This window comes from Leuresthes tenuis, unplaced genomic scaffold, assembly GCF_036924035.1.
Source record: "Leuresthes tenuis unplaced genomic scaffold, fLeuTen1.0.hap1 SCAF_7, whole genome shotgun sequence".
In the NCBI taxonomy this organism is placed as follows: domain Eukaryota; kingdom Metazoa; phylum Chordata; class Actinopteri; order Atheriniformes; family Atherinopsidae; genus Leuresthes; species Leuresthes tenuis.
The window spans coordinates 890,632-918,265 of NW_027325361.1; the positions used below are offsets into that span (position 1 = coordinate 890,632).

A 27,634-nucleotide genomic window follows, 5' to 3' on the forward strand; every position below is an offset into this window, starting at 1 on the left:
GTACAGAGGGCCGAAGCTGACAGGATCCCAAATGGAAAATAAATAAGTTTACATGATGATAAATGCAACTAAAATTTAGTAAAAAAGTCATTTATTCCAACATAATTAAATAGAAAGTGAAATTAATCAATTTTTCTGCTTTAATATGAAACGACATTCATTGAAGTTCATGTTAACGTTACTTTTTATCAGTTTTTAATTGAATCTGTTATAATAATTTCCATTATTTTCCTTTACATCGTTTTAATCTTAATTTAGATATTTTTAAATGAAATTGTTGGAATTGATTTAATTTAAACATGGATTTTCTTCTCTGTCTTTGTTTTAATTTATATTTTATATCCACAGAAACAATCTAAATATATTCCAGTTAGAATAAAAGTTGGATTTATTTCACTTTCTCTGAAATCATTTTGGCAGAAATGAATTTTTCATCTGATTTTAGGAGCATTTGTCATCATTTAAACTTGTTTATTTAGATATTTGCAGTGCTCCATAAAATCCGGCCAATTAAAAGCAAACAGCCAAAGCTTCTTTATGGATTAAGAGGTTTTATAAGTGCTGCTTTCCCCGGCTGCTCGGGGACTCTGGGTGGCGTTGGGTCGGGGATGGCTGATGAAGACGCCGGCGCCGGCGGGGACCGGAGGCCTCTGGCGTGCAGGCGCTCGGTCAGCTGGTACGGTTTAAGGTTGAACATTATCCAGGAGCGCGGTGATGCGGCGCTCAGTCAGGTATGACCCGGTTCTGTTAATGTGTTAAAGTCTGTGAGAAGCGTTTCTGGCTTCAGTTCCACTCAGAATATGTTCATTTAGTCGCTGTTTGGGAAGTTTTACCCAGTTTTCCTCAGCAGAGCAGCTTTATGAGCGCGTTTTCTTACTGTAACACTGTAAGAATGCAGGTCCACAGCCAAACATCCGTCATTTTAAAGGAAAAATAAGAAGTGCTCATCTCCCGCTTTATGGCAAAGAGCAGCTGCAGTTTCTGTTGCTTCATGAAACAAACGCAGCAGTTTTCCCTCCAGATGTTCAGCACACCATCAGCTGTCTGAAGCTCAGCATGAGGCTCTTATTGTGTCCTCTTACATCTGGTGAAAAAACCTCCGTCTGTCAGATTGATGTCGGACCAACTGTTCCTCGAATATTTCATCTTTTAATTAATCGGATCAGAAAAACTTTTACAGGAAAAACTAATTTACAAATTTGACTTCTAAACCAGTTTTAGCTTTTATTTTTGGCTGATTTAACCTAAAGCATATTTATCTCCAAACATTCCTCCTCCTGATATTGATAACAGGACTATAGAACAGCAGCTATTAGCTTTCTAGCTAACATCCAACTGTGCTAATATCTGTTAGCTTCTCTCCTACTGTCTCTGTTTTCATAAACTGTAATTTAATGGAGCTTCCTTCTGTTCTCTGCTAGCTTCCTTCTGTTCTCTGCTAGCTTCCTTCTGTTCTCTGCTAGCTTCCTTCTGTTCTCTGCTAGCTTCCTTCTGTTCTCTGCTAGCTTCCTTCTATTCTCTGCTAGCATCCTTCTGTTCCCTGCTAGCTTCCTTCTGTTCTCTGCTAGCTTCCTTCTTTTCTTTTCTAGCTTCCCTGTATTCTCTGCTAGCTTCCCTGTGTTCTCTGCTAGCTTCCTTCTGTTCTCCGCTAGCATCCTTCTGTTCTCTGCTAGCTTCCTTCTGTTCTCTGCTAGCTTCCTTCTGTTCTCCGCTAGCATCCTTCTGTTCTCCGCTAGCATCCTTCTGTTCTCTGCTAGCTTCCTTCTGTTCTCTGCTAGCTTCCCTGTGTTCTCTGCTAGCTTCCTTCTGTTCTCCGCTAGCTTCCTTCTGTTCTCCGCTAACGTCCGTCTGTTATCCAATAGCCAACTGATTTCCATTAAAATGCTAACATGAATATTTCCCTCGCGTTTGTTCCGCTCAGTGGACTCGATGTGTGAACTGGCTGCTTTCTGCTGAGATGCTGTAGCATTGATGTTGTGCTATCATGCTAAGCTAACTGGCTTTTACAATGGACTCACTGTTCAGTATTTTCTTTTCTTTTTTCTTTGAAATGCTCCCAAAGTTTAGACATTTTTCTTTTTTCTCTGATTTTGCTCCTCGTTGTTTTCTCCGGTTTCCTCCATCAAATCAAGTCGCTACAAACGTGCGCACGTGTGCACGTTCTTCGATGGTAATAACTGTCCGTGTGAAACGGAGCGACCGCTGAGCAGATCATGTTGGGGGGAGTTAAAAGAAGCGCTTCAGTTCGGCCTTTTTGGGCGACATTGCTCTGCAGGTTTTTCACACAGCATGACTCAGCTTTATCTCATGACCTGTGACCTCCCAATAAAAGGGTTGATTATGCAACAGTTTCACATTATCAGGTTAGTAATCCACCTTGAGTTAAAGTCACAGAGCATCAGCAGGTCGGGTTCTATGAGTTCACAGCTCCACAGAAGAGAAAAACATCTTGTTCTCGTCTGTTTCTCTGCTCTTGCTTGTAAATCGATACCCTGCTCCTATTAAAAAGCAATAACTGAGACCTCAGAAAGTCAGCTGCTGTGGCTGCTCTGCACTATCTGCACAGAGCTGTTAAAGGAGCGGCCCGTGAAAAATCACCCTAATTCCTGCCAGCTTCCTGTTGGCCTTCCAATTAAGCAGATAAATGGAAGAGGCCGGGAGTGAGCCGGTATATTTACTGCTGCGATGCTCTGAGGATCTCTGCACAGCAGGGCCGGTTGCTGCTGCTCAACAGGAAACGGATTCACCATTAAAGGAGGATGGGAACTGGTTCCAGAACCAGTCGATCATCTGTCTCCTCAGGCCCGAATCTCTTTGGAATTCGACAAAAATCGGCGTGAAGTTTGTCTCAGAAGTCGTTCTGTTTCTGAGGAGAAACTGTGAAAAACATTTAAAAACTTCATTAAACTGGCTAAAAAGTTAACTTTCAAACTTCTCTTCAGTTTGTCAAATAATAATCGAACCTTTTCGGCTATAAAACGAATCAAAGCTCTCATCAGATGGAAAAGTCACCGAAGTTTGGACCGAGCGTTTCGCAGCGGTTCAGACGTCCTGCAGAACCTGACTTTGGTCCAGTTAAAGTGGAGAAAGCCTTCATTTGGGATCTTATGGACGTGCTTTTACTTTGAAAAACATCGTCTTTCCTTTTCATGGATTTTTAACTGTTGGTTTTTGACCATTTTGTAATTTACTGAACAACCAAATAATTTCCCTGTGGAAGCACAACAGAGCATTTAGTGTTTAAACGTACGTATAAACGAGTATTATGGGCTTTTAAAGGTCTTTTAAAGCCCTCGTTTGGATGGAAAAAGCCTTTGGATGGATCGTTTTCCAGATGGTTCTGGTCTCAGGTCCCGGCCGCATGTTGTTTCGGACGCCGTCGCTTCAGCTGATTGAAAAGGTTCGATCACTGGAGTCAAACCGGTTCCAGATCACGGAGGAGGAGGAGTTCTCTCTGCTCTGGGTTCATTTCCAGCCGAAGCTTCCTGCTTGGCTCGCTCTGATTGGTTGGTCGGCAGATAGTCTGATTATCTGAGGAACAATAATCAGATTATGGAGCCTCAGATGAGCAAATCGAGCCATTTAAGGACCTCATATTTGACTTTGAGGACATGCGATGGTCCGATTTATTCAATTAACCAGGAAATAAATCTACAAATCTCTTTTCTCAGAGCAGAAATAAACCAAATATGAACGAAGAGGGAGCAGCAGAGCTTTAACTGAGTCGCACCGGTCTGGACCGGTACCACCGGGTTATTTTCCTGCTCATCCAGCAAACTTTGATGCTTTCCTGCCTGATCCAGGGCAGATAATATCAGTCCTTCCACAGATCTCTGGCTCTTTATGACCCCCCCTCTCTGCCCTTCATCCCTTTTATCCGCCGCCCCACGGGCCGCCGCCTCTCAGCACGATGAAAGCAGGAACCGGCGGGGTGGCGGCCCGATGCTGCCATCCCGATGTCAGAGAACAGAGAGACAGAAGGAGTCGGCTGGGGGAGGGAAGGAGAGCGTTCAGCTCTGTTTGACTTGTATCATCCACAGAAACCGGAGACAAAAGGCAGCTCTTTGTTTCTTCTCCCTGAATATCCCAGACAGGAACTACATGTTTTCTTCACATCTAAAGCCCGGTAGCTGGCAGCACCGCTTCATTCAGCCAAGGCCGACTGGACCTTTATTGATCCTGTTAAATAAATGTGAGATCTGTCTCTAAATATATCCTGCTGCATTGATCCTCAGATTGAGCTGCATCCTGCTGAGCAAACCTGGAAAAACAGGCTTTATCCTGGAAATAAAGCTTCCTTTTTGGCTTTTTCTGCACTTCACTGAAGAATGAACACATTAATTTGTTTTACTTTATCGTTTCTGCTGCAGAATCTGATCAGAATCTGAACGTTTTCTTTCTGAACACAGTGGATTTCGACCATCTTTCCACATTCTGTTGATGGAAAAGCCAAACGGCCTTAAATAAACTTCCCTCCTGGATTCTCGGGCCGTTTCTTTCTCTTAAACCTGATCCGATCTGTTGTTTGAGCTGTTTTTTGCCCAGTTTTAACCAACACAAGGACTTTTTCTCTTTCCACATGCGTTTACGCAACCCCACTGTTTCAGGAATGCACCACAAATCTGGTAATTAATTACCCACGGTGCATTGCATCAGCTCAGCAGATGCACCCCCCTGACCGCGGGGTCGGTGTTTGTGGCCAATCGGCAGGAGGGACGGTGCAGCTGGAGCGACACCAGAGCTGCTGTGGAAGTTCATCCACAGCGAGCGTGGGTGGATCCAGAATTTATCCAACACAGACGCTTATTGTCAGAGAAAAATACCGACGGTGAGTTCATGGGACGTTGGGAATGAGACCGGCTGGAAGCTCTTTCCCTTCGTCTGAACTCATCCTCAGCTTTTAGCCGTTAGCTCGTCCAAGAAAAGCAGAGAACTGAGCTCTGCCTCCCAACATGTGGTCAGATTTAGGTCTTCGGTCAGTTTGTACTCGAGTTTTCACTCAGCTGCAAACACTTTCAGTTCCTCGTGTTGACCTGAAATATTGCAGCCTGGTTTCAGGCCTGAATCTGTGGTTTTTACAGGTTTTAATGATTGTTGCTGTGAAACTCTTCTGTTCTGGTGCAGCTGGACCTGCCTCTGGCATCGATGATTGTTCCATCCATTTTAAATGGAAATAAAAGCTGGTTTCAGGTCCTTCTCGCTCACCTGTGGCGTCCCTCAGGGTTCTGTGTCGGGCCTCGTGCTTTTCTGGACCACGTTTAGTCGTGAATGAGCTCAAACCTCCTGAAGCTCAATGAAAAGAAGACCGAGGTCACTGTGTTTGGACTCTGTTGGTCGGTTTTCTTGGAATATTCACTCTTCTCTGAAGAATCTTATTAATCTCTAACTAATCTCTAACTAATCTCTTAATCTTAATCATATTTGTTGCTGCTGTTGAATATTTCAAGCAGATCTCCTCCGTTTTCAGGTCCAGTTAAGAGCTAAAGCTAAACTTCTTCATCCCAGCAGCTTGTTCTTTAACTGGAATTCGTAGGATGTGAAATTTATTGTTTTATTTGAAACATTTTGGTTATTTTTAAATGTTCTGCGGAACAAAAGTGACTTTTCTGCACTGACCTGAACCCAGTTTCCATAGAAACCGATTCTGCTTCTGTTTGTGTACAAAAAAGTAGAATTAATTTACAGATGCTTTCGACTTTGTGTCTAATTTAGATGAAAATGATTCTTCGGGAGAACAGTCGGATGTTTAAAAAGGGAAAGAAAGCGTCAGAAACTAATAATTAATTCCTAATAATTAAAGTAATTCCTCCTTTGTAAACAACAGTTCTGCCTGTTGGAACAACTTCTTCTTCTACTTAATTACAGCCGCTACAGTGTAGCCTACAGCGCCCCCCGGTGGTGACACCGCAGCCGAGTTTGTTCACTTCAAACCGCTTTATTTAACGTTTCTGTGAGATAAATCGCTTCAGATCTGCTTCCTTAGCAAACAGAAACCTGAAGAGAGTTCATCGGGTGATGCTCAGATGATGTTTCTCCAGGATTAATCCAGGATTAATCCAGGACTGCAGAGCAAGACCTTTCTATCAAACCAAGGTGCAAACGCTGGCTGTTGGTTGGAGTTCTGAAGTCTGAGCTGCTGGAGCGTAGTTCTGCTCCAGCAGGGTCAGGTGGGGGTCATGTGGGGGTCAGGTGGGGGTCATGTGGGGGTCGGGCCTGTTCATGACTGAGCGGATACCGTAAAGCCACCAGGAGCAGGTTAAACACGGCTTAGCTGCACTTTGGCTGTTGGCCGGCTCTAATGCTGATTGTTCTCGCAGAAGAAAGCGACGGATGATGGAGGGATAGATGTTTGCTGTGAAAAGGAGAGGTGGGAGCAGAGGTTTACTGGCTTTCTGTCTCACTCTTTGAGGTCAGCCTGTGGAAAGAGAGATGAAGCTCTCAGTTTCAGGGTCACATGGTCTGGATGTGACCTGTTTACCATCTTAAAACACCTTCTGCTTTATGTTCCCAACAGGAACTAAAAGAAGCCTTTAAATTAGTTATAGATGGGACAAACATGCAGTCTGATCTTACTCCTTCACCTCATTCTCACGTTTTTATTAATATATTCACTCTTTTTTTATTATTCATTCATTCATTTCTTCAACAAATCCAGCTGATGAACCAGTTTCTGCCTCATCTTTCACCTGATCTGGTGTAAAGATCCTGATTGGCTGGTGTCAGGCCACAGCCCGCCTCCTGGCCCTGACTGACAGCTCTCTGAGCCAATAGGAGCCTCCCGTGGCGTCCACAGGCCACAGAAACCAATCAGAGGGTGTGTTGTCAGAGCTTTCGTGTCCCTCTGGTGCCTGGAGCCTCTGAGCAGCTGTGAAGGAGCTTGTTGAGGACTGAAAGGTTCTGAAAGGTTCTGTGAGGAGCAGCTGGACACACCTGCAGAAGCATCCAGAGCCAGGCAGCTGCAGGTATCTCTGACGTTTCTCTGCAGCTGAAAGGTGGACGGGGGCAGTTATGTAAGCAGAAGCTGCAGCTCAGAACAAACAGCTGATTATGGTGTATGTTTTCCACGGAGCAGCACGACCCAAACCAAAGAAATGTTGAATAATTAATAATCAGAACAGGAATAAGCTCCTCTCGTCTGAGAGCTGCAGGCGCTGACAGCCGGTCTGAACACACTCGCATCTTCACACTCAGCTGCTGATGTCACAGGGGAAATAAAGGCCCGCCGCTGGCTGAGGCCCCGCCTCCTGCAGCAGAACTTCAAAGAGTGAGAGACTGAAAGTGGAGACGCCGGCGTGTCCTTCAGACAGTTCAACGCTCTGCAGCAGCCAGCGTCCTGTAGCTGAGGCTTCTGTGGTGTTTCTGAGGGTTTAAATCTGCTGACCCGAGCCCACAGGCCCAGCTTCTCTGCTGCTGTGAGGTGGCGGCGCCGTTAATCAGCAGACGCATTTGGGCATAAACCACACGTCCATCAGCCAGCTGGGGTCCGGTTGCTCTGGAGAAAAATGTTAATTGGATTTCTGGAACCTGCCCCCAGCTGAGCTGCTCTCTGGAGCCCGATTTAAACGGGAGCTGAAATCAGAGCGCTTTGTGTCTGATGATGATAATTACACGGGTCCCAAACCCTCACAGCGTCCAATCAGATCGCAGAACGCAGCGGGAGGAGAGAGGGGGGGTTGTGTTGCCTCTCCTCCTGGGAATCATCCCCCTCTTTAGCTGTCTGTCACTATTCCACTCGTCCCACCATCTAATTCTTGCTCTTTTTCTCGTCTTCGCTGCTTTGGGCTCAGATCAGTTTGAGGGATGCAGCTGAAGCTTCTTCAGCCTCTTCAGCTCCAGCTGTGGCTCCTCAGCATCTGTTTCAGCTTCACCGTGTGCACAGAAAGCCGAGGACAGTGGGAGGAAACCTTAGTTCAGGGGTGCTTCACCCCAACGTTTACCAAAGCATTCATTCTGATTATTATCGCTCCAACAAACAAGTTAAACAGCAAATGAAACGGGCTTCTTCTGCAGAATATAATGCATGTTTAACTCCCTTTATCACCTGATGAGAGCATCTTTCATCTTACTGAAGCGGTTAAAGTCCCGTTTAAAGCCAGACTTCCTCCTCTTTATCCTGCAGCGTGTCCCGGTGACACAGATTCTTCTCTGAACTGATGAGGAGCTTTTCTGCTTCACTCATAAATCTGAAGCCTTCGTCGTCTCAGCTGCAGATTTGGGTTGAAAACGATCAGCTCTGTTCTTCTTCTTCTGTTCTTATTAAACGTCTTCATTCATCAAGGCATCTGGGGGGGCTTTGGGGCAGCCTGGCATCCCAGAATGCACTGCGCTCCAGCTGACTGACGTTTTCCTGTCGGGGGGGGGGGGGGGACCTGAGGGATCTCTGGAGGTGGAGGTGAATGAGGTGAATCTGTGGAGACGAGGGTCCATTTTAAACCTTTATTTCTGGTTTCTGTCCTCAAACAAACAGGACCACTGCGCTCCATCTGCATCCTGCTGCCGGCTCTGATGTTATTCATAGGAATTATTAACCGACAGAGCATCAGGTCCGCTGCTGAGCCAGGTGCAGAATGACTGAGCGCTCGGCTTCTCTCGGAACAGAGCAGGTTGTTTAACCCGGTGACTACAGAAAGCTGAGCTCCTCGTTGGCAGGGTATCTGAGGTCATCTCTGGCTCTGTTTCTGCCTCAGAAGGCCTGTAAACACTCACATTGTGTCTGGAGCTGCAGGAAATGTTAGCTGCGGCCCCCGCTGTGGGGTTTGATGCCGGCGTGGCGCCTCTCAGCAGGACTGTTACGTTTTCATGGATCCGGCGCCTGCCAGACACGGGGGGGTTGGTGCAGAAGGTGCAAATTGAGGCAGAATCCAGAGGAGACGACTCTGGTGTCCTGATAATGAAGTGAAGCTGCCGGAGCACAAAGGAAGAGAAGATGGCTTCTTTCCTGCTTACAGAGCGCTTTGTTTGTGGGACGCTGGAACGCGTCTCCTAACTGGTCTCCTAACTGGTTTCCTAACTGGTTTCCTAACTGGTCTCCTAACTGGTCTCCTAACTGGTCTCCTAACTGGTCTCCTAACTGGTTTCCTAACTGGTTTCCTAACTGGTCTCCTAACTGGTTTCCTAACTGGTCTCCTAACTGGTTTCCTAACTGGTTTCCTAACTGGTTTCCTAACTGGTCTCCTAACTGGTTTCCTAACTGGTTTCCTAACTGGTCTCCTAACTGGTCTCCTAACTGGTCTCCTAACTGGTCTCCTAACTGGTCTCCTAACTGGTTTCCTAACTGGTCTCCTAACTGGTCTCCTAACTGGTTTCCTAACTGGTCTCCTAACTGGTCTCCTAACTGGTCTCCTAACTGGTCTCCTAACTGGTTTCCTAACTGGTTTCCTAACTGGTTTCCTAACTGGTTTCCTAACTGGTCTCCTAACTGGTTTCCTAACTGGTTTCCTAACTGGTCTCCTAACTGGTCTCCTAACTGGTCTCCTAACTGGTCTCCTAACTGGTTTCCTAACTGGTCTCCTAACTGGTTTCCTAACTGGTCTCCTAACTGGTTTCCTAACTGGTCTCCTAACTGGTCTCCTAACTGGTCTCCTAACTGGTCTCCTAACTGGTCTCCTAACTGGTCTCCTAACTGGTTTCCTAACTGGTTTCCTAACTGGTTTCCTAACTGGTCTCCTAACTGGTCTCCTAACTGGTCTCCTAACTGGTCTCCTAACTGGTCTCCTAACTGGTCTCCTAACTGGTCTCCTAACTGTTCTCCTAACTGGTCTCCTAACTGGTCTCCGAACTGGTCTCCGAACTGGTTTCCTAACTGGTTTCCTAACTGGTTTCCTAACTGGTCTCCTAACTGGTTTCCTAACTGGTCTCCTAACTGGTTTCCTAACTGGTTTCCTAACTGGTTTCCTAACTGGTCTCCTAACTGGTTTCCTAACTGGTCTCCTAACTGGTTTCCTAACTGGTTTCCTAACTGCTCTCCTAACTGGTTTCCTAACTGCTCTCCTAACTGGTTTCCTAACTGGTTTCCTAACTGGTTTCCTAACTGGTCTCCTAACTGGTTTCCTAACTGCTCTCCTAACTGGTTTCCTAACTGGTTTCCTAACTGGTTTCCTAACTGGTTTCCTAACTGGTCTCCTAACTGGTCTCCTAACTGGTTTCCTAACTGGTCTCCTAACTGGTTTCCTAACTGGTTTCCTAACTGGTTTCCTAACTGGTCTCCTAACTGGTTTCCTAACTGCTCTCCTAACTGGTTTCCTAACTGGTTTCCTAACTGGTTTCCTAACTGGTTTCCTAACTGGTCTCCTAACTGGTCTCCTAACTGGTTTCCTAACTGGTCTCCTAACTGGTCTCCGAACTGGTTTCCTAACTGGTTTCCTAACTGGTTTCCTAACTGCTCTCCTAACTGGTTTCCTAACTGGTCTCCTAACTGCTCTCCTAACTGGTCTCCTAACTGGTCTCCTAACTGGTCTCCTAACTGGTCTCCAGCCTGTGAAACCTCTGCAGATGGTCCAGAACGCGGCGGTGCGTCTGGTCTTGGATCAGCCTAAAAGAACACGTCCCCCCTCTGTTCATTGAACTCCTCTGGCTGCCCTTAGCATCAGATCCAAGTCCCTGATGTTAGCTACAAAGAGCTTAATGGAACGGCTCCATCTACTTGAATGCTCTTGCAAAGGCTTCTGTCCCAACTGGGTCCCTCCGTTGGTCCCAGGATTGTCGTCTAGCAGCTCCTACACCACGCCTAAGACAATCCAAACTCTGTTCATGTGTCGTCCCACGATGGTGGAATGACCTACCGAGCGCTACCAGAACAGGGGCGTCCCTGTCTATCTTCAAGAAGCTCCTGAAAACCCAGCTCTTCAGAGAGCATCTCCTATCCCAGCACTTACCTTGTACTTCCCTCCCCCCTCTATCTCTGCACTTTATCTTTCTGCTCTTCCTTCTATGCCTGCACCCTATCTCTACTCTGTCCCCTCTGACAGAGTCGGACTCCTGGGTTCCTTCTATGGAGCTTATTGTTAGCTTATTGTTAGCTTATTGTTAGCTTATTGTTAGCTTTTTATAAAGCTGTTATATCTTCATTTGTAAGTCGCTGTGGATAAAAGCGTCTGATAAATACAGAAACATGAATATTTGGCTGTTGTCGTGGAGACAGAGACGTGATCGTGGCCTGGTCTGAAGGACAGGTTAGACCTCTTTAAATAAGTAGAAAATGAGAGATTTTAAACCTCTCAGACTCAGACTCAGTCCCGGCTCTTAGAAACAGACACCAGACAGCTCTTTGTTTTAATTGTCAGGAAGCTTGTTTAAAATCCATCTGCCAATCTCCCCCCCCACACACACACACACTGCTTATCTGCAGATAAAACCTCTCCAGTGAAGCGTTGCAGATTTAATTCGAATGTGTAAATTCCAATTAGGATTATCTTGTGGAGTGCGCCGGCGGCAGCGTGGGCTGCTGGAGCGCCTGATAGACGGGCCGCTGAGGCCAGATCAGCTGCCTTCACTCGTGTGGGTGGAGCTGAAACTAATTAGCAGGTTGTCTCCTCGGTGCTCGCAGCCCCGCCGCCCAGATAATTCCACGCTTCTGGATGTCTGTTGGTCCGTTTGACGGCCGCCGCCGCCGCACGTGGCGAGCAGCACAGGAAGTATGTGGAGCGATGTGATGATGCCGCTGTGGGGCAATAAGGAACTGAGCTTCTTTGGATTGATGTCGCTGAAACGCTGAAAAGCAAAGCTGGTGTTTGACCTTCAGAAAGAACAGATTTACCTCCAGAGACCTGCAGCCGATTCTTTCAATCCACAGTTTCCGAGCTAAGGAAACCCGTCCTGAGAGGAAGAAACCTCCATCAGAACCAGAACCAGGAAGAAACCTCCATCAGAACCAGAACCAGGAAGAAACCTCCATCAGAACCAGAACCAGGAAGGGTCCATCTGCCTGGACCAGCTGGGGCTGAGAGGACAGGAAAGAGGGGACAACAAGCAGCGTAACACCAGGCCAGAGACACCTGCTGAGAGAGAGAAACACAAGTTAATGACAGCAATGATGTCATCTGTACATGGAGGGAGGAGAGGTGCATCATGGGAGCTCCCCCAGCAGGCTGGGCCTATAGCAGCTTAACTATGGGATGTTTCAGGCTCACCTGAGCCATCCCTAACTATAAGCTTTATCAGAAAGGAAAGTTTCAGCCTGATCTTAAAGGTAGAGAGGGTGTCTGCACAAAGCCTCACAGTGTGAGGTGTCAGCCCTCTGAGAACAGAGGTATAATCTGACCGGAGGGGTTCTGGTTCCTCTTGGTTCTGGTTCCTCTTGGTTTTGGTTCCTCTGGTCCTTCCACAGAACTACCTGAGCTGCTTTTCAAAGCTGCCTTTAATGTGTCTCTCGTCCTGAATTATGTCACCAGGAGGTTTTTCTGTTGCTGGGTCACAGCTGCACCTCCCTCCCACCTCCTCCTCTCAGAGTCCCACTTTCACTCCTCTCGGTTCATGATTGAAAACACAACGACCGCCTCGCCATCGCCTCCCTGAGTGGACCCGACCGCCTCGCCATCGCCTCCCTGAGTGGACCCGACCGCCTCGCCATCGCCTCCCTGAGTGGACCCGACCGCCTCGCCATCGCCTCCCTGAGTGGACCCGACCGCCTCGCCATCGCCTCCCTGAGTGGACCCGACCGCCTCGCCATCGCCTCCCTGAGTGGACCCGACCGCCTCGCTGCTCAAACACATCCTGCCTGTCATTATCTCTATGGTTGGAAGATCTGCTCCGAGGGAAGATTAAAAGCAGCACAAATGGAAATCTTCCCCCTGGTGACATGCACGTACGTGCGCGCTCTTTCCTTACCCGGTGATGGAGCCTCATCGGGCCCGGTGGGCCGGTACCTGAGGCTCAGAGGTCCGGCGGGCCGGTACCTGAGGCTCAGGGGGCCCGGCGGGGGCTAAAGCACAGTTGGTAATCGGGTTATGAACAAATCTCTGTGGGATTTCAAGCATTCGAAAGTTATTTCTGAAACACTTTGGCTGAAACTGTCCTTTTCTCTGTTCCTGGTTATGGAAGCAGAAGGAACCCGTGTCCGTAGTTCCATCCATCTTCTATACCGTCAATCCGTTAATCAGGGAGCCTATCCCAGCAGTCATCGGGTGAAAGGCGGGGTACACCCTGGACAGGTCGTGTCCGTCGTTCATTTTGTTCATTTGGAAGATCAGAGTTTTTCCCTGATGGATCCAAGTCTTCTGTTCGCTCTCCACCTTCAGAGCTCAGGCGTCTCACCTGTTTCCCACAGATTTAATACATGAATAATCTGATCTGTGGAGCTAAGCAGACCATAAACCTGGAAACCTGCTCAGAACACATAGTTTGATGTTAAAAACCTAAAATAAAGCTGCTATCATCTGGATTCAGCACCTTTTCTTTCCTTTTAGGCCTAAAGGAGACGTGTTGCCACCACTTTTATGCCTCTGCTGGTTCTGTAAATGAGCCGCACAGCTCTGGGGTCCAACTGAAACGGGCCTGTTTCCTCCTCCTGTGGACTTCAACGTTGATTTATCTGGACGCACAGAGCTGTTGTTGGTCTGTTTCCATCCTTTTTCCAGACCTACGTGACCCATAAGTGTGCAGAATGCTCCCAGGACTCTTTAAAGCGTCCCCAGATCCCGGGCTGAAGGAGCATCAGCTGCAGAAACAGCTTTTCGCTCTGATTTCACGGTTTGACTGATGGTGACACATTCAGATACTCTAAGGTTTATTGTTGTGGTTAAATAGATGCTGAATGACTGTAAAAGTCACCAGTTGAACTGTTTCATCATTCAGCAGCAGCCGGAGGCGTGCTTTTCCCCGTCTGACACCGTCGGGTCGCTGCTGGGATTCTTTCTGATAATCTGAGAACAAACTGGGTCAGTTTTTCACATGGTTGGATTATACAACCTGAAATTAGGCTGCCAAGGGAGAAGGAATTTCTCCTGTTTGTGTCGTAAACTTCCTGCTGAGGTTTCACCAGAGAACTCCTTTCTAATGTGAAGCAGTCCTGCGGTTATTATGGGATGCATTAGACTGTAAAACACCAACTTTAACACGTTTGATGGTGCAGAGGATTCAGGGAAAGCCAAAGTGAGTCTTCATGCAGCTGCTTCTAACAGAGTCCATGTAATGTCGGTTTAGTGTTTATCGACTGGTTCTGATCCATCCAGCTCCGGGTCACAGCTTAGCTGCAGCCCATCCCAACTGCTCACAACCTGAAGATGTCAGTGGAGAATAACCTCATGATTTGATGGATAAATTAAGTTGTTGGGTAATTATTTGGTGAGTTCGCCAACCTGAGGGCTGCTGGGACTGATGTTAAAGGATTTTTGTGACAAAGTTTGGACGATAACCGTCCGGAACACGTTGGGATCGATTAAAAAGAAAGTCTGGAGCAGCCAGAAGAGCAGTTACTCTTCGATTTGTGACTAAAAACTGAAGAAAACAATGGTCATGGTTCACAAACTTCCACAAACATTTGCTGCTTTAACTCTGCTTTGCATTCATGTTCCTGCTCAGGGTGAAACAGGTGTGAAACAGGTGTGAAACAGGTCTGAAACAGGTGTGAAACAGGTGTGAAACAGGTGTGAAACAGGTGTGAAAAAGGTGTGAAACAGGTGTGAAACAGGTGTAAAACAGTATGAAACAGGTGTGAAACAGGTGTGAAATGGGTCTGAAACAGGTGTGAAACTGGTGTGAATATAGTGTGAAACAGTATGAAACAGGTGTGAAAAAGGTGTGAAACAGGTGTGAAACAGGTGTGAAACAGGTGTGAAAAAGGTGTGAAACAGGTGTGAAACTGTGAAACAGGTGTGAAACAGGTGTGAAACAGGTGTGAAACAGGTGTGAAACAGTGTGAAATAGGTGTGAAACAGGTGTGAAACAGATGTGAAACAGATGTAAAACACTATGAAACAGGTGTGAATATAGTGTGAAACAAGTGTGAAACGGTATGAAACGGGTGTGAAACAAGAACTGAACTTTTTCTTATTAATCAAACTGTTTCCATCTAATCGTTTAACCGATTAATTTGAAGTGTGATTCCACATCTTTCTGTTTCTTCTTATAGAATAATCAACTTTCTGTTTATTTTAAATGAATAAACTCATTATTAGTGATAATAATTCAGTAGAAGAAGTACATTTTCTAACAGGAAACCTGCAATAACTGTGGTGGACTTCCACAAGAAGAAAGTGGCTTTAATGACTTTAATCTCTGGGATGTTTTTTCATATTTATATAAGTTTACTTTAGGTTGGCTCAGAGGAAACTCAGAGTTGTTTCTGTTCCACCTGATGAGCATTTAAACGTTTTTAAAAGTTTTCTTTAAACCACCTGAAGTGAGATTAAAGGAGGTTTGACCTTTTCCACTCCATCACCTGTTAAACCTCAGTTAAACGGGTTTATTTCATACAGATTTATTCACACGTGAAACATTACAGTCGGCTTCCAGCTGGTGTTGGTTCGTCTTTACACCCCTAAAATTACTCTGTTTGCATCATTTTATATTCAGATAGAATTAGAATATATGAAAACTGATTAATTGTGATGAAGTATCTTCATCAGTTGGCTTCATTTTAACTGAACAAGGTGTGAAATCTTCTTGTCACCTGTTTAAACCGATGAAAACACCTGATATTAAAGCTGTGAAGAAGCCGAGTCTCCTGCCTAAATCAGACCTAAAGCTGCTGAACACAGCGAAAGTCTTCCTCCTGTCACGTTAACGGGACTTTTCCATCAGCGAGTCTCTTTGTTTTCTCATCAGTATTCGCAGAGCAGATAATGAATTCTCGCCGCCGGCTCCTGCTGCAGCTCTAATTGTCTCCGGTGGAGCTCGGCTCGCTGCAGCCTCCTGCTAATTGCATGTTTTTAGCTCCACTAAAACATGTTATTATGATCGGGCCCTTGGGTGGAGCAGCCACACAAACAGATCCACAGATCAGACCCAGACTCGTTGTTTTAGTCTGGAACTGAAGACGTGCCGCCGCCGAACCACCGGATCTTTAAAGATTATTATTTAACACAATCTGAGCTGTGAACGTGGGGAACAGCTGATTTCTGTGTGCACGTTGGATTGTTTTTGCGTAAACACAAACTGCAGGATGCAGAGGAAGAAGGTCACATGACTACGTGACACCCGTCTCATCTCCAGCTACACAAAACCAAAGACTGGCTCAGCTGATGCCTTAAAGGTGGCAAACTCTGTCCAACTTCCTGTAAACACTTCCTGCTTGGCAACACACACCTGGGTCCAAGGTGTTCGTCCTGTGGATAAACCTGGCTTTTAAAACAGGTGTGAAACAGTGTGAAATAAGTGTGCAATAAGTGTGAAATAGGTGTGAAACAGTATCAAACGGGTGTGAAACAGATATGAAATAGGTGTGAAACAGATCTGAAACAGGTTTGAAACCGGTGTGAAATAGGTATGAAGCAGGTGTGAAACAAGTGTGAAACAGGTGTGAAACAGATATGAAATAGGTTTGAAACCGGTGTGAAACAGGTGTGAAACAGATCTGAAACAGGTTTGAAACCGGTGTGAAACAGATCTGAAACAGGTTTGAAACCGGTGTGAAACAGGTGTGAAACAGATCTGAAACAGGTTTGAAACCGGTGTGAAACAGTATCAAACGGGTGTGAAACAGGTTTGAAATGGGTCTGAAACGGGTAAAATTCTGGCTCAGCTGACGCCTTAAAGGGACTAAAAGAGATGAATCTGCTGCAGTTCATTTATGCGACTTCACTGCTTCCTGCTGACTCATCCTGTTGCTTTTAGACACATCACACAACTTTATGTGCTCTAAAACTATTTTCTCCCATATTTTTACTGTTTTTACCATTTATCAGTGAAACAATCTAATATTTCTTATGAAATAATAACCGAACGGTTGGAATCTTTGAAATTATTTCATAGAAATGTGTTAAACAACCTTTATTGTGACTTTTCCCATGAGAAAAGTTTCACTTTAGCCTGTTAAACTGTTTCCTTCCCAGCGAATCAGCAGCTGCCTTCGTTGGTTTGTCTCCTTTTGGTCGATGTGAAACAGATGTTTTCCTTCGTATTCTGTTTAGTTTTCAGTTAACTTTGAATGTATTTAATTGGTATTTATTTGTATTTAAAATGCATTTATTTAAGATGCTGTCCTGGTGTCTTCAGACAGGGTGAAGGTGCACGTCTCAGTTTTATACGGATGCTTCCTTTTCCTTTTATTGTCTGCAGACACAAAACATTCAGAAAAGAAACAACAGTTTGTGTTTCAGCAGGTAAATTTCTTAAATCTGGGATGTAGAAGCTCTAAGTTTCCTCTCATGACGTTGACCCTGACTCTGATCTGCTGTTTTACATCCAGATGTTGTGAAGCCTCCTCGAACAGGCTTTGAGCCACAGTGACACCTGCTGGACGAACACCTGTACTGCGCTTCAGGATAAAACAATGATGATGTTTGTCACCAGATGGCTCAAACTGTTTTTTCTTTGTCTTTGTTTCAGAAGGAGCTGAGCCTTCCCAGAAGAGGCAGCTTGTAAGTACCCAGAATTCCCTGTTTTTCCAGAGTGTTGTGCAGCTTTGAGGGTGTGATGCAATGAGCCAGACCAGCTGACCCGGTGAAATGCTGTGGTTCTCTCATCTCTGCTGTCAGCTGGTATAAAGTTCTGCAGAGTGGCGATAACTTTAAAGTCTGTGTGTGTTGGAGAGCGCAGGAGAACAGCTGATCCGGGTCTATTTATACCTGTGTGAGCTGGAGTTTCCTCCCGTTACCCTGGCGATCCTTAAAGGCAGCAGCATTACGTTTGATCCTGCTTTTTGTGTCTGATCCTGAGGATAATTTTCCTCCTGCGGATGGAAAACAGGATGATGCACCTGTATCATCTGTGGTTTAAACGCTGCTTACTTCTTCTGTTGCCATGAATATTTTCTGGATATGATTGTCAGCCCTGATAAGATGTCCTGAGGTGTTCCTCTGGGTTCTGTTCTGGGCCCGGTGCTGTTTGCACTTTTCTTGCTTCCATCGGGTCATTTAATAAGATAATTAAAGGGTGCGTCCTGTCACAGTTACGCAGATTTTATCCAGGCATGTGTTTCTTTGAGGCCTGGTGAGATATTAAAGTCCTTCTGAGCTGAAACGGTTCCATAGAAGATTGGACGGCTGACAGCTTTCTGCAGGTTAACCGTTTGGTTTTGACCTGAAGGCGAGAGAGTCTGGATTTTCTATCAACTTTAGTAAAGCCATTTTTGTGTGATTTAAGTGCTTGTATGAACCAGGGTTTGAGGCTGTAAATAGTTTATGGCCTGTATATCCCTCATGGAGAAGATTGTCTATTCTTTGGTTTCATCTCGTCTGAATTAGGATAATTAATTTGTTCTAGAGTACAGCTTCTCTGCTTCTTTACATATTGTGTTTTTCTTACATCTTGTTGAGCTTTTTTCTGTGAAAACACAGATTTATGCCTCCCATTCTGCTTTTAGGAGCCTGATAACTGAAGGCTCTGCCTCCCATTCTGCTTTTAGGGGCCTGATAACTGAAGGCTCTGCCTCCCATTCTGCTTTTAGGGGCCTGATAACTGAAGGCTCTGCCTCCCATTCTGCTTTTAGGGGCCTGATAACTGAAGGCTCTGCCTCCCATTCTGCTTTTAGGGGCCTGATAACTGAAGGCTCTGCCTCCCATTCTGCTTTTAGGGGCCTGATAACTGAAGGCTCTGCCTCCCATTCTGCTTTTAGGGGCCTGATAACTGAAGGCTCTGCCTCCCATTCTGCTTTTAGGGGCCTGATAACTGAAGGCTCTGCCTCCCATTCTGCTTTTAGGGGCCTGATAACTGAAGGCTCTGCCTCCCATTCTGCTTTTAGGGGCCTGATAACTGAAGGCTCTGCCTCCCATTCTGCTTTTAGGGGCCTGATAACTGAAGGCTCTGCCTCCCATTCTGCTTTTAGGGGCCTGATAACTGAAGGCTCTGCCTCCCATTCTGCTTTTAGGGGCCTGATAACTGAAGGCTCTGCCTCCCATTCTGCTTTTAGGGGCCTGATAACTGAAGGCTCTGCCTCCCATTCTGCTTTTAGGGGCCTGATAACTGAAGGCTCTGCCTCCCATTCTGCTTTTAGGGGCCTGATAACTGAAGGCTCTGCCTCCCATTCTGCTTTTAGGGGCCTGATAACTGAAGACTCTGCCTCCCATTCTGCTTTTAGAAACTCTGGGAACCACAAGGAAACCTGCAGCCTGAGAGCAAAGTGCTCTGTTGGGGAAATATCCAACTGTGAGATCTTTAAGATGTGATGGAGCTCGGTCATTAAGAGCTTTATATGTGAGGAGAAGAAGCTTAGATTCTATTCTGGATTCATCCAAGACTGAGACAGGATGTTCCTGATTTTAATGATATTACGAAGGTGAAAGAAGGCAGAAACCTGTTTTATATGAGAGTCAGAGGACAGATCCTGGGCAGAAATAACTCCAAGGTTCCTCACTGTAGGACCAGAATCTAAATGGTTGTATAGTTTGTTTCTGAGATGTTTGGGTCCAATTCAAAGTTAGATTCTTCAGTTTAAGGTGGTATTTTAAGCCTGAGCAGACGGCAGTGTGGCCCAAACAGCCCAAAAGTGAAACTGAAGGTAAAGAGGTTGTGGAAACACTTCGTTGTGAAGACAAAAATATCTTAACTTTTCATTGTTGCAGTGCCAGAACAGTCTGGAACATTTTAAGCTTCTTGGTCCAGTTTTTATGCTTCAAAACATGATTCAAACTAATTTCTAATGCTGTAAAAATGAGAAAAAAGGTGGTTTATACGAGCCTCTGTTAGTCGAGTCGAGCTGCTTTCTTTTTACTGGACGAACCGCCTCTGCTCGCGTGTTCTGGTTTTCATTTCGGCCATCTGGTTCACACAAATCAAATCAAGATGTTTTTCATCAGATTTAGCAGCTCAGAATGTGTCTGAAAGACAAACAGAAAATAAAATATATTCTGGTTGGATGCTTTGATCCAAACTCTTTTGTGTTCTATAAACCCCAGTTTTACAGTTTCCTTCACTGGTTTGATCCTCTGAACATTCACCATGTGAGGTTCTGTTGATATGATGGAAGAGGACCCAACAGAAGAATCTGTATTTAATGCTAAATCTACATTATGACAGAGTTTGTTCATATTACATTAATTCAACAACAAATATTAAACAAGTTGGAGCTCTGTGAAAAATGTAAAAGGAATCCAGTGATTTAAAACTCCCCAAAACCACAACCCTGTTATTTATTTAGTTCCCCTTTGTTTGAAAGTTGGCTCCGCCCCCTCTACTAAGCCCCGCCCCCTCACATCCACCCTGCTGGACGGATGAAGCCAGCTTCTGGTGGAAATGTTCTGCTGTCAGCTGCACTGAGGAGCATGCATCTTCCATCCAGCAGCAGCCTCAGAGGATATAAGAGCCCAGTGGATAAACTATATCTGAGGCTAATGTTCCAGCAGAGTTAGCTAAAGACTGTGAATGTGCAGCAGCCACTTTTCATCCCACTGTTTTAACAACTTGGTCCAGTTCAACGCTGGACTGAAGGAACTGAGCCACAAAGAGGATCAGTTCCAGCTCTCAGAGCCTGAACTTCAGAGCAGGGAAATGGAAGCATCTGAGAAATAACTCCTCATGGTTTATTTACTGATTTATTTCTTCCTTTAGCAGCAGCTAACGCTAACAGGTTAGCTAATGAAATAACTCCTCATGGTTTATTTACTGATTTATTTCTTCCTTTAGCAGCAGCTAACGCTAACAGCTTAGCTAATGAAGATGACGTACACCAACTTCTAAGGAGTTACTGCTGTTCCTTTCTGAAAGATGAACATTATTGTTCCCACATTACTTTGTTAGCTGAAGCTAACGCTAACAGCTTAGCTAATGAAGTTTAGTTGTTGCTGTTAGTCGTCATTGAACATTCGAAGTTCTGCATCGAGGGAACCGTTGCTCTGCAGTTCACCGCCATGCCAGCAGGGGGTGTGACTGAGTGTTTGTGTGGTTTCAGGTTGTAGCCGAAGCCTTGCTTTTTCTTCCAGTCACAGTTAACAGCAGTAACCAACGGCAACCGAGGTGGAGCAGATGTATTTGGTGCTCAAATTGAAAAAATTAAACTACGCTTTAATGTCCGATCACTGTTGTGCCCACGCACCCCCGGTCAGTTGGAACTGGAGCCGGGTTCAAAGTGCAGCTGCACAGGGAAGAACAAAGGAAACAAAGAGGCGTGGCCAGCAGGAGGCGCCATCGGGAGCGCCAGGACTTTTCCCGGTAACAGAGTCTAACGGCGGAGAAATGTTCCGTTAGACTGATTCACATCAGGGCGCAGTGAGAGGGCGGAGTTTGTGTGCTGCCACTCATGGTGCGTTCAAGTTGTGCACGAATGTCGGAATTTCTGAGCTTCGAGTCAGAATTTTAATTTTCCCATTTGAAAGTTGTTCAGTAAGTGTTAACTTTAAAGAAAAGTGTTAAATTGTTCGGTTCACCAGGGATTCTGGTGTGTTTACAGCTTTTTCTGACAAGCAAAATAAAGAATAATAAATGTTCTCTTTACGCATAAAACACGTACCAAAACTGAACCGAAACCGTGGCCCAAAGACCGAGGTCCTGTGGGTCACCGTTGCACCCCTGGAAGCTATGCTGTGCACATCTCCGGCTTGAGCTGGACTGTTTCTGGTCTGACTGGAGGAACAGCTTCATTATCTCTGTATTTACTGTTAAAGCAGCTGCTGGCCTCACTAAAAGGGTGGAGCTGAGCACTTCTGAGTCTCCACCCTGATATGCAGACTGTTAACAGAACAGGACAGAGAGCGGCTTCAACCAACAGGTAGTTTGACCTAAGCCTGCCTCATACATCTCAATAAGAGCTGAAAAAGGGCCGAATATGTCACCTTTTAAGTGCTCCGTACTGAGCTGGACATCCTGGAGTGTAATAACAGTCTCATGTCCTGCAGCTGCTCCCACGTCAGCCCAGTAATCACTTCGAATTAACAGAACCGCCTGTGTGTGTGTGTGGCCAAGCCAGTCAAAGCCATCTGTGTTTCTATCCATTGTTTATGAATTAGCAGCGTGGCATGTGAGCTGCATTTAGCCCATCAGGGTCATCGGTGTCCTCGGGCTTCTCAGAAACCAGAACAGGAGAGAGTGGACAGCTGAACCTCCTGACTCCACCGTTCTCCAGGAGAGGAAGAGGAGAGAGTCTTCTTCTTCTGTGTTTTTAATCTGCCAGAGTTCAGCTGTCATCACACAGATGATGTGAGACTCCTTTTAAAAATCTGATCAAAATGATGGGAAATTATTCACCTCCTCTCAAAAAAAACCATGAAAAAAGTTTTATTTGGCTGAACAAGTTATTCAATCATATTTTAAATGAATAAATTCCAAGAATGAAAAATGAATTTTCTCCTGATTTTAATAAAAAGTTCCAGGCAGAAGCTGAACCCATGACGTAAACACAGTTTACAGAAAGCACACAAAGGGAACGTCTCAGGTTTCCCTCCTTGCTGCCTCCTCCCTCCCCCGTCTCCCCTTTCCTCCCCCTCCGTCCCTCTTCTGTCAGTCGTCTCTCAGCCTGATCACAGCTGAGACCTACCGGAGCAGAGGGGGATTAACAGAGCAGGCTGTACCCAGGGAAGGCCCTCTTTTCCTGGGGACGAGCGCTTCCTGCCCCGTGGATCTTTCATGATGGACCGACTCGGATCATCTCTGACTGCCTTGAGTTACTTTCAGAGGAAGGACTCCTCCTGCCTGGTTCTGTAACCTGCTTTGGATCAGGACAAAATGACCCAATGGGATTTGGTGCTCTGACTCAGTTCAGGTAGTTTGTGACTCAGCGCTGGAGCCCAGATATCTGAGCAGAGATAAGAGCAGGTGTGACGCAGCGCGCCGAGCCTCGGCCGGCCGGCCTCCTGCCATGTGGTAGACGTACAGATGAGCTGATGCAGCCCGGTGGATTATTAAAGATTACAGCTGAGCCTTTTGTCCCAGAACACAACATGAAGAGGAGGAAGGAGCGCTCAGGAGTCCCGCACCTCCGCCTCCAGTAAGAGTTTGTGCATGTTTCAGGCTGTGTGGGTGAGATTCATATCAAGGCAACGAGTGATGATTATCTTTGGTGAAACCTCTGCAAGTTAAAGAGATAAAACAAACAGGACGGTTCAGAAATACGACTAACTGTGAGGTTTAAAACAGTTTGTTCATCGTCGCCTCCGAGTAGGGACATCGGAGACATCGGGAAAAGTAGGGACATCGGAGACAGAAGGGACATCGGAGACATCGGGAAAAGTAGGGACAGTTGGAACAGCCGGGACAACAGAGACAGAAGGGACAGCAGGGAAAGTAGGGACAGCAGGGAAAGTAGGGACAGCAGGGAAAGTAGGGACATCGGGAAAAGTAGGGACAGTTGGAACAGCAGGGACAGTTGGAACAGCAGGGACAGCAGGGAAAGTAGGGACAGCAGGGAAAGTAGGGACAGCAGGGAAAGTAGGGACAGCAGGGAAAAGTAGGGACATCGGGAAAAGTAGGAAAAGTAGGGACAGCAGGGACATCGGGAAAAGTAGGGAAAGTAGGGACAGCAGGGAAAGTAGGGACAGCAGGGAAAGTAGGGACAGCAGGGAAAGTAGGGACAGCAGGGAAAAGTAGGGACATCGGGAAAAGTAGGAAAAGTAGGGACAGCAGGGACATCGGGAAAAGTAGGGAAAGTAGGGACAGCAGGGAAAGTAGGGACAGCAGGGAAAGTAGGGACAGCAGGGAAAAGTAGGGACATCGGGAAAAGTAGGAAAAGTAGGGACAGCAGGGACATCGGGGAAAGTAAGGAAAGTAGGGACATCGGGGAAAGTAGGGAAAGTAGGGACATTAGGGACATCAACGACAGCAGGGACAGCGGAGACAGTTGGGACATTAGGGACTGTTGGGACAACGGGAAAAGTAGGGACATCAGGGAAAAGTAGGGACATCAGGGAAAAGTAGGGACATCAGGGAAAAGTAGGGACAGCAGGAACAGCAGGGACATCGGGGACATCGGGGAGTCGGGTTAAATGTCACAAAGTAGTGAAAAATTCTCCATTCTCACAAACACAGTTTAACGATCTACCTGAAAGGCAACAATAAAAGGATCAAATCCTCTGCAAACTTCTTCAAAGACTCCGGAAACTTCTGAGGTTTTATTTGTCTTTTAGCATATTTCTAAAACTGTTCTTTGACAAATTTAACCTCAGTTTTACACGTTCTTAAAGACTTTTTTGGCTCAGTTTTTCTGACAGATTTCAGCGACGCAGAAAAATGAGACTAAACTCAGAATATTAACCTTTAGCAGCGAGTCGGTTCGTTCTCTGCTTGTTAAAACCTTCCAGTTCTAAACGTTGTGCTGCGTTCGTTCAGGTATTAGAACCATTCGTCTCAGGCTGATTGTTTCCAGGCTCTGAACTGCTTTTATAGCAGAGTTCAAACTGTCTGTTGTGCCTTTTAATGGAGAAAATGGCTTCATTCTGCTGACTGGAGCAGAGCAGCTCTGTCAGAAAGTCCTGTTTCACCTCGTGTCGCGCTGCCAAACTTTGCTTCCTTTGGAGGAACTTTTTGAGCTCAACTCAAACCATTAAGACCTTACGACTCTGATTGGTTAACGGCTTGTGAACACAGTCTGTGATTGGTCCATAAATCTGGCATAAAGCCTCTTGGACGCAGAACAACAGCAGCACACTTTCCAGAAAGGACCGACTTGGACCTTCGGTCCTGATGGGACTGATGGAGATTTTCCTCTGGCCCAAACTCACAGTTTAAAATCCTGATGCTATAACCACAGCCTCATCTGACAGAATCACTGTTAAAGCAGCTTAAAGACAGCGTCTGAGCAGAGAATTCAGCCGGACTTACAGGGACCATGTCTGGAAGGTTTTCATCTCCTGAAGTGGATCCAGAGGAAGGTTATTGTTCTGTTTCTGGATCAGGTGGAATACCAGCGAGGGTCATGCTTTCTCCTTCTTTGGATCACCTTCAGTGATGATAACGCCTCAGATGCAGCTCGGCCCTGATCATTCTCTAAAGGTGGTATTCCTGCAGCTGTCAGGTTTCTCAGCTTCTCTGAAGACTTTTTAGCTTCTTAGCTAAAGATCGAACACATCTAACCTCTGTTTGGAGAAGTCTCCCTTCAGGCCTTTGTGCCGCCAGGGAAAATAAAGTAGAATCTTGCTGAGCCTTGGTTAACTGGTTTAACCACAAACTGCCTCAGTAATCAGAGCGCGAGTTCAACACGTACAGAACCTGCAGTCCTGTACATGCACTCTGTCACAGTGGAAAACCATGATGAGACGGAAACATGACACGGCAGCAGGGAAATCCTTCATCAGCTCAACTATCTGCTGGTAATCTGTGAGAGGACACACTCTGCTGTAGTTTCCCTTCCTGCCAAAGTAGGGCTGAAATGTTTCCTCAATGTTTCACACGGACGGTCTTTACTGTCACACATGCGTTCGTAGCAGCTTGATCTGATGGAGAAACCGTCTGGACTCATGAAAAGACGTAGTTATTGCACGCTAAGGCGGGTTATTACTATGCTTTTTGTCATTGTTCCGAGGGAATTACGTCCCGATCTGCACTTTGTACCCGAGGAGGAGACCCTCCACCATCTGAACCCTAAACCTAACCACTGGATTAGATTAATCGATTAGATCGGCACACCGAAAGCTTAAAGAAGAGTAAATGATAAAGTGGCGACTGTCATGATAACATGTTGGGAGAAAGAGAGGAAAAGTGTCTAAAGTTTGGGAGCATTTCAAAGAAAAGAGAAGATACTGAACAGAGTCCATTGTAAAAGCCAGTTAGCTTAGCATGATAGCATGATGTCAATGCTACAGCATCCGGTTCCCACATCGAGTCCACTGAGCGGAACAAACTCATACTGTAATAACCTGGATCCAGCTAAAGGTAGAAATGGTTCATTTCACTCACAACAGAGAAGATTTTAGGTTATTTTCAGCTCTGAATCGTATCTCTCTCTAAAAAACGTGTCGAACTGGCTTCTAAGGAAGCGAAACCTGTTTTCTACCTTCATCTCTTCTGAATTCTCCTCATCTTTTCGTATTTTCTTTTTCTGATGTGATCGATTAATGCGCACACACACACACACGTGCACACACACGTGCACACACACATGCACACACACACACACACGTGCACACACGTGCACGCACACATGCACGCACACATGCACAGAGAGGCTGTTCTTTGATTTTCCAGCTGACTCGGCTTATTTCTCAGTCCATTTCTTCATGATTTTGTTAATAATTCTGTTTCCACGGTGGTTGTAACTGGTGCTGCACCACAGATGGCTTTTCAATATGCTGGAAACACTGTGCACGTTCCAATGTGTGTTGCCCTTGATCTCCCAGCTGGGGGCTCACCCAGTCTGTCCCCCCCAGCAGGGGTTCAGGGACATGGAGACACCCGCCATAAGGCTGACCTGCCCTCAAGGTCTGAGCTACTCAGAGCTGACAAAGTCTTAATCTCATCTTCTTCCTGCAGCAGATCGATGAACACTTATTTAATTTCCTTTAATTTGCTCCATTAATCCTCTGCTAAGCCCCGCCTCCTCTGCTAAGCCCCGCCCCCTCACCTCCCCCCTGCTGGACGGATGAAGCCAGCTTCTGGTGGAAATGTTCTGCTGTCAGCTGTACTGAGGAGCATGCATCTTCCATCCAGCAGCAGCCTCAGAGGATATAAGAGCCCAGTGGATAAACTATATCTGAGGCTAATGTTCCAGCAGAGTTAGCTAAAGACTGTGAATGTGCAGCAAACACTTTTCATCCCACTGTTTTAACAACTTGGTCCAGTTCAACGCTGGACTGAAGGAACTGAGCCACAAAGAGGATCAGTTCCAACTCTCAGAGCCTGAACTTCAGAGCAGGGAAATGGAAGCATCTGAGAAATAACTCCTCATGGTTTATTTACTGATTTATTTCTTCCTTTAGCAGCAGCTAACGCTAACAGCTTAGCTAATGAAGATGACGTACAGCAACTTCTAAGGAGTTACTGCTGTTCCTTTCTGAAAGATGAACATTATTGTTCCCACATTACTTTGTTAGCTGAAGCTAACGCTAACAGCTTAGCTAATGAAGATGACGTACACCAACTTCTAAGGAGTTACTGCTGTTCCTTTCTGAAAGATGAACATTATTGTTCCCACATTACTTTGTTAGCTGAAGCTTTCTAGCTGAACGGTTCCGTTCTGTAACTCAGACAACCTGCAGCTGTGTTTAAGGTGTGTTTCCAACACAACACCGGTCCTCTCCTCACTCTCGCTGTGTTAGCGTTACATTATCGGCATGTTTCTGATAAAGATGGAGGTCTCCAGGTACAACTGTTTAATGAGGTTAATAAATCCAAAATGTTTAAACGCAGTAATTAACGGTTCACATGCATTACTACGAGTTACGCTGTGCACATCTCCGGCTTGGTCCATTACTGTGGATGAGAAAGCATTGTTTGCTAGCATCTGCTGCTAACTTACAGCCAACTGCTAACTTACAGCTAACTGCTGACTTACAGCCAACTGCTAACTTACAGCTAACTGCTGACTTACAGCTAACTGCTAACTTACAGCCAACTGCTAACTTACAGCTAACTGCTAACTTACAGCTAACTTCTAACTTACAGCTAACTACTAACT

At 45.8% G+C, this 27,634-nt stretch overlaps 1 protein-coding gene across 4 annotated transcripts in view; it reads left to right on the forward strand.

The window, feature by feature from the left end:
• Positions 1–27,634, forward strand: part of mast2 (microtubule associated serine/threonine kinase 2) — a 154,701-nt gene that overhangs the window by 62,373 nt on the left and 64,694 nt on the right. For all 4 annotated transcript variants that reach the window (XM_072388825.1, XM_072388826.1, XM_072388827.1 and 1 more), the window contains exon 4: positions 17,485–17,516. In XM_072388825.1, coding sequence (XP_072244926.1) covers positions 17,485–17,516 — 32 coding nt within the window. The remainder of the gene's footprint in view (positions 1–17,484; positions 17,517–27,634) is intronic.